General features: G+C 40.8%; 1 protein-coding gene across 1 annotated transcript in view; it reads right to left on the bottom strand.

The window, feature by feature from the left end:
• Positions 1-586: 586 nt before the first annotated feature.
• Positions 587-11,648, bottom strand: part of cnn3a (calponin 3, acidic a) — an 85,753-nt gene continuing 74,691 nt past the window's right edge. The window contains exons 3-7 of the mRNA XM_034172559.1: positions 11,503-11,569; positions 11,175-11,312; positions 10,928-11,044; positions 8,519-8,665; positions 587-1,687 (exon numbers count right to left, since the gene is read on the bottom strand). Coding sequence (XP_034028450.1) covers positions 1,346-1,687; positions 8,519-8,665; positions 10,928-11,044; positions 11,175-11,312; positions 11,503-11,569 — 811 coding nt within the window. The 3' untranslated portion in view covers positions 587-1,345. The remainder of the gene's footprint in view (positions 1,688-8,518; positions 8,666-10,927; positions 11,045-11,174; positions 11,313-11,502; positions 11,570-11,648) is intronic.

Genomic DNA, 11,648 nt, shown 5'->3' with positions numbered 1-11,648 from the left:
CATTCTTCAATCAATTTGAATGGTGTTTTGTTTTCTTCCACGTTTCTGGTATTTGTTTCCATTTTAAAGCATTTGAGATCCTTTCAGATGAGCAGCCTCTCATTTCCTGCACTTTATACATTTTCTCCTCTCCAATCAACTTTTTATTCAAGTACGCTGTTCTTCTGAACAAGGTCTGGAACAACATTTTACTCAGATTGTCTGAGAAAAAAAAAACGCACATTTGCTGCCTTCGTCCTTAAATAAGGGGCACCTATAAGGGTGTAATAAGGGTCACAGAAAAAGCCATTTTGACAGCCCAATATCACTTTTTCTTCATTCTCTGTAAAGTAATAAATATGATAAATTTCTCTTAATGTTGTGATTTGGAATAGAATGTGCAGTGTTCCCAATGCATTCGCATGCATGGAAATCAAGGCCATTTTAAGGATTTTGAGTATTACTCACTTTTTTAATAAACACACCCCGCTATTATTTTTAACAACTGCACATCACATTTGTCAAAGGTATTTGGCAAAAATGAGTGAAGCTGTTCAGGAGTGCTGTGCTTCCATTTGTTCCACTGTGTGCTTAAGAATGCCCAAACTGCTAATGAAATTAAGGCTTTATTTGTTTTCTCAAAGAGTCATACAACAGTGAACCGGTTTACAAAGACTCAATAAATACAGACTGGGCATACAAGGGCAACTACATGAAAATATAAATCATGTGATGGCACAAACAAGCACAACTGCAAAACTGATTCAACTCCAGTTTGGTCATTGGCACCACTGCAACAACCATCACAAGTTAAAGGGCCATCATATTTTTTATATATATAAAAAGGGAAGAAAACAACCCCACATGATCAGGTGCAACCCCACCCCCCAAAAAACCCTGTGATTGTGTGTAAGAATATCATACATGAGCACAAAAGCAAAAGCACGTGATCAGAGAAAGGAATTATTATCAATGGATAGTCGACCACAGGTTCACATTAGGGATTATAAAGTTGGAATGCTGCAGTTGCACCTCTGCTGCCCCACTGATCAAAAAAAGTTCTCAATACGTCAGTGTTCCAAAATTCACAAATCTTAAAAAAAAGTTGGAATAAAAGTTTTAAAAGATTTTCAATGCTGCATCACATCTCTGTGCTACTACAATGTGTCACAACCTTTACTGCTCAAATCAAAAAGAGGACGTGAAGAGAAACACACTGAAGGCTACATTTCTCTGTATGCTTCAATAAACAAAACCAAAAAAAAAAACAAAAAAACAAAAACACGAGGACAGCAAAACTCTTGCTCTGTTGTTGATAAAATACACTTCTTAATACTGCACCAACTAACGGCTACGGAGGAGCATGCTAATAGTCGATGCCCTGATCGTTGTAATGGGAGCTGTAGTCGTCATGGTAACCTCCGTGGTACTCCTCTTCATGGAACTCCGCCTGATAGTCACTGTCGCTGATCTCTGAGCCGTTGGTGCCAGTGCCCTGGCTGCCATTGGTGTGGATGATCGGCTCTGTAGGTGGGGCACAGTATTTGGGGTCGTAGACTTGACGGCCCAGACCATACACACTCATACCCGTCTGAGACGCCACCTTATTGGTACCCATCTGGAGAGAGATGGTGGAGTTGTCTAGTGGCTGCAGTGCCACCTTTTGGTCAAAGATGTCTCTGCGGGTACCTGGGGCTGGCATGCCTGCCTGTAGGAAACAACCCAAAAGCATAATTATAACATTATGAAGGCCATGAAGCATCTGACTCACTTGATCTGACAAGTTCCTATTCTCAGATAAAGCTCCATGCCATGTACCCTGTAATACAAGAACCAGTAAAACTGGTGCACACAATTAATCAAAGATCACTGGCAATACTTCAAGCTGATGACAGTTATTGTCTGTTAAAGCTGTACAGTAATTGTATTTGTAATGCTAAATCCATCAACAGCAACATAATTAGTACTATAACGAATCAAAGTTGATCCATGTGTCTTGGTGGCTTTCTTCACTTCTTCTTGCACAGTCACTCAGTTTTTGAGAACTGTATACTCACAGATTTACTATAGAGTACCATACTGTTTGTATTTCTTCATAACTAATGTAAATAAAGTCCAAGACATATTCAATGACTTGTCTGAAGAAAACTGTCAAAACCAATTATTTACATGTAACAAATTCATTATGCAATCCATCATCTTGGCTGGTATATTTTTTAATTTATATCAAGTTGTAGTGATTTGCTTTGAGTTTGAGGAAGATTTAAAATTTTAGAAATTTTTATATTGAGAAGTCTGAATTAGTTTTTGTATTTGAAATGGCATAAATAAGTTAAAATGTGTGAAATATCAAGGTGCTGAATACTTTTGCAAGGCACTGTACCCCGAGTCCCTCCTCTGCACATGTCCAAACCATCTCGATGTTACCTCTCTGACTTGCTCTCCAAACCTTCTCACCTAAGTTGTCTCTCCAACAAATTCATTCCTAATCCTGTCCATCCTCATCACTCCCAAAGAGAATCGCAACATCTCCAGCTCTGCCTCTTTTTGTTAGTGCCACTATCTCTAAGCCATACAACATAGCTGGTCTCAATACTGAGTTGTATACTTTCCTCTTCACTCATGCAGATATTCTTTGATCACCCATCACCTTTCTCCACCCACTCCACCCTGCCTGCACTCTTCTTCACCTCTCTACCCACTCTCCATTACTTTGGACGGTTGACCCCAAGTATTTAAAACTCATCTACTTTCACCACCTCTTCTCCTTGTAACTATGCTCCCTCTCATTCACACACATTTACTCAGTTTTGCTCCTACTGACTTTCATTCCCAGAGCATATCTCCACAATTCCAGGCTAAACTCAACCTGCTGTCTACAGATTACAAACTCATTTGCTTCTACTACTCTTTCCCACAGCTTCATACTCTGGCCCATCCCCTTACCGCCTCTGTAGTTACTGCAGCTCTGCACCACACCTTTACACAACAGTCCATCATCCTCTCACTTCAAGATTTTATTAAACTATCTGGTAAGAAACTCCACTGCATCTCTCCTAGACATTACCATGCCTCCACTAGAATATCATCTGGACTAACGGCCTTTCCACTCTTCATAGCTTCCTTCACTTCATCCTTACTAATCTCTTTCCCTTTCTGATTTACTCTCCACATCATTCAGCCTTTTCTGTTTTCTTCATTCATCAGCTCCTCAAAATATTCCCTCCACCTTCTCAACACACTCATTTGTCAGAAATATACCATCTGTCCCTTTGTTTGACCAATCGAAACAAGTCCTTTTCTCCTTCCTTCCTGTTCAATTTCTTGCATTACTTGCTATATGCCTTTTCTTTAGCTTTTGCTACTTGTCTTTTCACCTTGGATCTCATCTCCTTGTACTCCTGTCTACTTTCTTCATCTCTCCGACTATCCCAATCCCAATTTATTTTCTCCTTATGCTTTTCTGAACATCTTCATTCCACCACCAAGTCTAAGAGTCTTCCTTCCACTGCCCAGACGTCACACCCAGTACATTCCTAGCTGTCTCCTCACATCTGCAGTACTTTTCCAGTAATCCAAAATTGCTTTCATCCAGTGCCTGCTTCACCTGCTCACTGAATTTCACACAACAATCTTCTTCCTTCAGTTTCCACCTTGTTGAGCTCTGAGTCTCTTCCTCTTCTTCACTTATAAAGTCATCCTACAAACCACCACCCAATGTTGTCTAGCTACACTATCCTGTCACCATCTTACAGTCTCTAATGTCTTAGCTTACATCTCCTACAAGGAATGTAGTCCACCTGTGTGCACCTTCCTACACCCTTATGTCACCCTGTGCTCCTCCCTTTTTCCTAAAGTAGATATTCACCACAGCCATTTCCATCCTTTTTACAAAATCAACTACTATCTGTAGTCTGCAAGTCAGAGCTTTCTCTTATCATACTCCTGTTCTGTGGAATGATCTCCCTGCATCAAAAAAACATTCTGTAGAGACTTTCAAGTGCAGACTTAAGACACACTCATTTTCCCTTTCATATGGCTAGCATACCAGCATAGTATGTTACTATGCTTTATACCCTTTTAAATTCATTTTAATAGGAAACTGAGCGGGCCCACCTTTATCTAAAGTCTGGGTCTTTTAGTGAAGCGTAAGGCTAGCGGGTGGCGATCACCTTTGTATTTCTTCTGTTTTTCTTGTTGCTTAACGCTGACAATTTATACTGTATCTGTTTTTCTTTCTCTCCGAGGTGCAGCTCCGTCCAGAGATGGGTGTGGTGTCTACTTATGCAACCCTCTCATCCTGTGCACTGGCAAAATTTCCTGTATATTCATTTTATAAAATGTGTCCGTAGCATTACCTTCATTACCTTTATGGACAGAATTTCTAGGCGCAGGCAGGGTGTAGAGGGGGTCCGGCTTGGGAACCACAGGATCTCATCTGTGCTGTTTGCGAACGATGTGGTTCTGTTGGCTATGTCAAATCAGGACCTTCAGCATGCATTGGGTTGGTTTGCAGCCAAGTGTGAAGCGTCTGGGATGAAAATCAGCACCTCCAAATCCAAGGCCATGATTCTTGAACGGAAAAAGGTGTCTTGCCCTCTTCAGGTCGGTGGAGTGTCCTTGCCTCAAGTGGAGGAGTTTAAGTATCTCGGGGTCTTGTTCACGAGTGTGGGATGGATGGAGCGTGAGATCGACAGATGGATCGGTGCAGCATCTGCAGTGATGCGGTCGCTGTATCAGACCGTCGTGGTGAAGAGAGAGCTGAGCAGGGGAGCAAAGCTCTCGATTTACCGATCGATCTACGTTCTGACCCTCACCTATGGTCATGAGATTTGGCTCATGACCGAAAGAACAAGATCGCGAGTACAAGCGGCCGAGATGAGTTTCCTCTCAAGGGTGGCTGGGTGCTCCCTTAGAGATGGGATGAGGAGCTCGGTCACTCGGGAGGAGCTCGGAGTCGAGCCGCTGCTCCTCCATGTCGAAAGGAGCCAGCTGAGGTGGCTAGAGCATCTTTTCCAGATGCCCCCTGGACGCCTCGCTGGAGAGGTGTTCCGGGCACGTCCCATTGGGAGGAGGCCCTGAGGGAGACCCAGGACACACTGGAGGGACTACGTCTCTCGGCTGGCTTGGGAACACCTCGGGGTTCCCCCAGAGGAGCTGGAGGAGGTGTGTGTGCATCGTGAGGTCTGAGCGGCTTTGCTTGAGCTGCTGCCCCCACGACCCGGCTCTGGATAAAGCGTAAGAAAATGGATGGATGGTGTCTGTAGAATGGCTCAAGCAGAGGGTCAGCCCTTTGAGTCTGGTCTGCTTGAGGTTTCTTCGTCAGAGGGAATTTTTCCTTACTACTGTCGCCTGTGTGCTTGCTCTGGGGGGTTGGTAACGTTGGACCTTACTTGTGTTAAGGGCCTTGAGGCAACTTTGTTGTGATTTGGCACTATATAAATGAAATAAAATAAATCTGCCCTTCCACATTCCTGTTCTTGATACCATAATCTTCCCATTACTTCCTCATCACCTCTGTTCCCTTTGCCAACATGCCCATTGAAGTCTGCTATTACCACTCCTTCATGCTTGGGCACACCATCCACCACCTCATTTAACCCAGAAATCTTTCTTCATCTCACAATGTACCTGTGGGGCATTTGCATTGATGATATTAATCACCCCTTCAATTTCCAACTTCACACATCACCCTGTCGCTTAATCTCCAGCACTCTTAACCAGGGATGCCGGTAACGTGTTACTCTAATCTGACTGCTTTTTTTTTTTTTTTTTTTTAGTAACGAGTAATTAATGTGTTCATATTTCCAAGTCACTAATCAGATTAAATTTACTTCTCCAAGTCACCATGCGTTACTATTATTTTTGTGTTTCTATACAATATAAATCGGGGTGCCCGACCAGTCGATCGCAGAGATAGTGTGAGTCGACTGCAGCATTAAAACTGTCTCATGAGCAGAGCAGATCCAGGTTTTTAAAAAAAAAAAGAAAGAAAAAAAAAAAGTCATCTCTCAAAGCGCGTTGACGGCAGCACACCTGCACTGGGTTTTACTCGGACATTTTACTTTTTTTTTTTCTTTAAAACTCAGTGCGACTCTGCAAGTGTCCTCGCTAAAAACAGCTGAAGACCTGCCCAAATGCACCTAAAGTCTCTTTCTGAGGATGACGTGATGTACCAAACGCTGATAAAACTTTACCTGGCAATCTGGTCGTGCTTACTGCATAAATACATGTTATCCATTCTTCCTGCTCAGATGGCAAACCAGGGGTGAATCTAGACGAAAAGGGGGCATGGGGGGAGGGACACCCCTAGATTAAAGGGCCACTTTTGAAGACATTTTTTTTTTTCCATAGTACTACTTGTAATAATAATTTCAACAACTAAAATGTTTAGAAAGAATTTAAATGGTAGAAAAAAAATTAACTGTTACATTTACTGTTAAAAATGCACTTACAATAAAGTGAGTATTGGCAAAACTGCTATCATTTTCCTGTTGAGGTGGTGGGGGGGGGTTGTTGTCGGCAGCTGCTGAAAGTAACTAATAAAGTTACTAGCAATCTAATTTATTTACATTTAAAATTGAGTAATCAGTAAAGTAACTAAATTACTTTTTTCAAGGGGCAATCAGTAACTGGATTACTTTTTTTAAAGTAACTGTGGCAACACTGCTCTTAACATTTTTTTAAATGCCATTTACAGTGGCTTGCAAAAGTATTCAGCCCCTTGGTATTTCATTTTATTTTGTTTATGGCATTTCAAATACAAAAAGTAAATCAGGCTTCTCAATATAAAAATTTCTAAAATTATCTTCCTCAGACTCAAACTGAAAACAAATCTCTACAACTTGATATAAATTAATTAAAAATATACAAGCCAAGATGATGGGTTGCATAAGTAATCAGCCCCTTTGGTATAATACCTGTAAATAATCAGTTTGTCAGTTTTCTTCAGTCAAGTCAGGAGATGGATACATGAACATTTCCAAGTCACTGAATGTCTTGAACTTTACATCAGTTTTGGAGAAATACAAACAATATGGCACTCTATGGTAATTCTGAATGGAGTAGACAGTTCTCAAAAAGTGACTGTGCAAGAAGGACAACAGTGAGGAAAGCCACCAAGACAACCCAGAAAAAAGTTTTAGGCTTCTGTGGCTGTGACTGAAGAAACTTTCTAAGGAGACTCCGAACCTTTGGAGCCAGTCCAGTCATTTGGAACCAGTTCTACACAGCTACCATTCAGAGTGTGTCGCTGTATGGCAGCTCTGTGTGGTTCTGTGGCCTCTCAGTGCAGCTGAAGAACAGGATACTGAGGCTCCTCAACATCTGCTCCAAAACTGTGGGTCACTCGGTGGAGAACAAATTCAGAGCTGTGCAGGAAACAAGCCTTACGACTTGCGGATAAAATCTCTACAGACTCGGCCCATATCCTGAACAATGAATATGAGCTTCTTCCTTCTGGTAAGCGCTTTAGAGTGCATCGTTACAGGAGGAATAGATACAAGAACTCATTTGTGCCACACTCCACTGCACTTGAACACATTGTTGCAGACCACACACTAGTTTTAAAATTATTTTATGATGAATGTTTGATGTGTTTTCACGTTTTGGGGCTTCAGCAGCTCATGTAAGTCAAATTTCCGTTTTACGGATAATAAAGTTTTATCTTATCTTCTTTCAAGTATTGTGATGGTATACAAAGGCAAAAGCACAAAAAATCATGTCTGTCCAAATACTAATGGATCTGACGCACACACAGATTGCATACATGTAATGTGAACCATAATAGAGAATGTGTGTAAATGATTGAACACCAACAGTGTTATTTTCCAGCTTTTCAAAATATGGTCGTTCATGTTAATCAGAAGTTGTGGCTCACCAATTTCGTCTTCTTCCTGAAAATCACCACAACAACATTCTTGTGGAAGAAATTGTGGTGCCACATGCATCTTGGGGCCCCTCAACTTTATCCGAGTAAACGCATGCATTAATCCACAAATGGTTGGACAGTAAAAAAAATATTTTCCAACCTTAAAAGGCCATGTATGCTGCTCTATTTTCAGACTTCTGTTTTTATACTCTTGCAACAGCCTCTCTCAAAGAATGGTCCGTGGACCACTGGCGGTGTGTGAGTATATTGATAAAACATTTTAAAATATATTCTTCCCAAAAAGGTGGTAACAGACACACACATGCACTGCCATTATTAGGTGGTAATTTATAATATACTATTTGATTGGAAAGCAGACCCATTGCTTTTGGATATTTGGGGAGTTAGGTGGCCTGTGAGGTTTTTTTAAATTATTATTATTATTAATTTGTTAAATGGTCCTTGAACTGAAAGGGTTTCACCAACACTTTCTTAGAGTTAAATTTCTTTGAACATTTGCTTTGTGTGGGATACAGCACCAAATCTGTCATTGGCTGGAGACAAAACTATGACTATAGCGGACATGGACTTTGGTCTCTAAGAGATTTCTAGACAATAATAAATAAAACGCAATGTGGGCATAATGTTACACATGTTTTTTTTTTTAACCTGACTGGCTCCTTTGTTGGTGCCCATCTGCAGGCTGATGGTGGTCTGGTCATAAGGTTTGTCCGCCTGCGTCTTTGGATCGTAAAGATGTCTTCTGGTTCCATAAGCAGTCATTCCAGCCTGACTTGCACACTTGTTTGTTCCCATCTGAAGACAAGAAATACAACTACTCACTAAATGTAACCGCAGTCACTCCTGGAGACATTTAACGTCATTTAAACAAACCTGTGTTCTGATAAATATCAACTGACGCAACATGAAATCTCACACAGTTCTCACACGACTCAATTCAATCCAAGTTGGATAAAGACTACTTAAAAGTTTTTCAAGTTCACTTCTAAAGTTTGGCACCAGTGTTTAAATGGCAAACAGGAGTGAAACTGTGGCACTATAAATATTTTTTTCTCTTTTTTGAGCATGCATGCACACACACCTCAGAATATAAAGCATGAAAGCGAGAAAAAACATGCCATTTCATGTTCCCTGTTTATTCAGTTTAGAGCAGGTAGCTTAATGGGATAAGGAATTGGATGTAGACCTGAGATCAACTTCCAATCACGCTACCCATCTGTGTCCTTGGACAACACACTTCATCTGCATTGTCTCAGTCCACCCAAATGTAAATTGGCATGTGTCGCAAGTGGAGTCAAACCTTCATCCACTTAAATCAGAGCTGCACTCTGACTGACAGAGCACAAGAATGAATTACGTATTTAAATATTTTGTCCGTTGGCAAATTTGTCAGTCTCCCATGAAGCTGGGTTGCTAACAGACATATGATGTTGCATTTCCGCTGAGATCTGCACTGAACAAAAGGATTTTCCCAGTTTACAGACAAATATGCTGCATTTGAGTAGAGTCTGGCACTCTGAAAGCATGATGTCATGTTTTGTCACTTGAACAACTCTGCTGCATCTCCTTGCTGAGAGAGCGTGCTGGAGAAACCGAAAGACAGAAAGAGAGTGTGCACAGTTTCTTCAAGACATGGAGGTGCTCCTACTGTGTTGGTCCTTTCTCAGTTTTTTGTGGACTTTTGACCACCATCAGCTGACAAGGAGCACATTTTACAAAAGAGAAAAAGTTTGTTAGACAAAAATGAACATGAAAGTATAATATCAGTTCCTCATATGTTTCGTTGAGCTGTCGAGGTGTGACTGGAGCTTTAGGAGACACTGAAGCTGCATTGTTGATTTCGTAATGTCATCAGGTCAGCAAGACACCAGTCCCATTGACATTTTTCCCTAGTAAGAACCCTGGCTGGAAATTTGGGCAGATGGAAACATACAATCACAAATGGACTTTACATGCAACCCCCCCCCCCAAAAAAAACAGAACCCCCCCCCCACAAAAAAAAAAAAAAAAAAAGAGTAATTCAAGAGTATTTACATGTATGTTGGATCACAACAAATTTCCTGCAAAGCTGACGTGTGATAGCGCAAGCGTACTCTTGTAAAGAACATGACCATGAGAGTGAAAAATAATACTCTGGCATGGTAAAACGTTATTGTACCCAATATGAAAAGGCTCTTAGGGACAGTCAGATGAGGGTTACTTCTCGAACTGATCACTTAATCAAATATGAATGGAACATTTTTAAAACTAATAATCCTCATTGATTTGAAACTTTTTATACCAAATGCCATTCCTGAGACAACTCCGGAACTATGAGGTGAAAGAACCTCAGGCGCATGTTGTGATGGTGGGAGAAAACCAAAATACGCAGAGGAAAGCCACATATGTTTGTGGTTGGAAGGGATGTTTCACCAAATATTAATGGGCTTGTAGGTATATATTTGAGCCTGTATGTACAATTTTGACCCTGTGTGGATTAGAGAATATCCAAAATAAATGTAAGCTTGTGTACTTGATTCTTGTTTTTTAGAGTCATTAATGATGTATTCTGCACAATCATTCTACCCTGGCAAAACAACAAGTCAAGGACATCATTAAAAGTGCAAAATTACTATGACATTTATGCCAGTGACAAGTATGTAACTGTCTGACCGCAACTGTAGCCACCAGACGAATATGCAAACTTCACACAGAACTGAGAATTAAACTCAGTCTTCTTGCTGCAATGCAAAAGTGCTAACAAGTGTACCATCTTACCCTGACTTTTATATGACAATCTACTGTGATGTCTCTTGTTCTTCATTTAGTTAAAAAATTCAAATCTGTTTCCAGGCAAATCCATTTCTCACAATCAAAGTTCAAACTGCAGAAAAAAAGAAGATCTAAAGCATTATACCAGAATTTTTTTTTTTTTTTTTTTTAGAACACTGTATCCCTGTTTATCACTGGTCTGCCTTTAACACTGACTAACCTTTGTGCTCAGTGATCAGCTGCAGAATTGATTCAATTCTAAGTAGACAGAATCATTGTGCTCCTGTTGTGTACTTGACTGTTTACCTGAAGTCCAATGACACAATGGCCGGCCTTAATCTTCTCATCGTCAAAATGTCGCATTTGTTTGTCAGCGTATTTCACCCCAATATCAACTTTTGTGTCTATACCTTTGGTCTTCGCCTACAAAAAAAAAGAAGAGAAAAGTGTTTTGTTTTTTTTTTTTTTGGGGGGGGGGGGGGGGGGGATAAAGGTAATGGTTTGCATTTTTCTAACAGCAGCAAACGTGCTCCTCCTGACTGTGTGAACTCACCATGCTGGCCAGTGCTAACAGTGTGGTCTGGACTTGAGTCATGTTGCCATTTTCAAACAGGTCATTGGCCTCAAAGATGTCATTGGGCTTTAGTCCGTAGGCTAAAATAGCTTTGATAAAATTCCCAAGGTTTTCCAGCTGTAGTAATAAACAGATTTAAAAAAAAGGAAACTGATGAGTAGATTTTCCAGCAATAGCAGCAGGAAATTCCAAGAGCCCAAATCAGTTTCTGCTTCTTTTGACAGCCTGCTGTAATGTGTTAAAGTTCTCTTGACATTTATTTATTTATTGACATGAACAGTTTAGTTTCCATGTTTGCAAGTCTTACCTTGTGCCAATTGAGCTGTGAAAGGTTGATTTTCTTTACAGAACCAGGCTGCAGCTTATTGATCAGTCTGTGGGAGACAGCCAAAGCACACAAACCGTGTCAACGTAACACCAGCCCAACACACACCCACACCAGGCTGTCCAGCT

This window comes from Thalassophryne amazonica, chromosome 1 (genome assembly GCF_902500255.1).
Source record: "Thalassophryne amazonica chromosome 1, fThaAma1.1, whole genome shotgun sequence".
Taxonomy (NCBI): domain Eukaryota; kingdom Metazoa; phylum Chordata; class Actinopteri; order Batrachoidiformes; family Batrachoididae; genus Thalassophryne; species Thalassophryne amazonica.
Note: the sequence above shows the minus strand (reverse complement) of the source record. Positions and strands in the feature narration are given on the sequence as shown.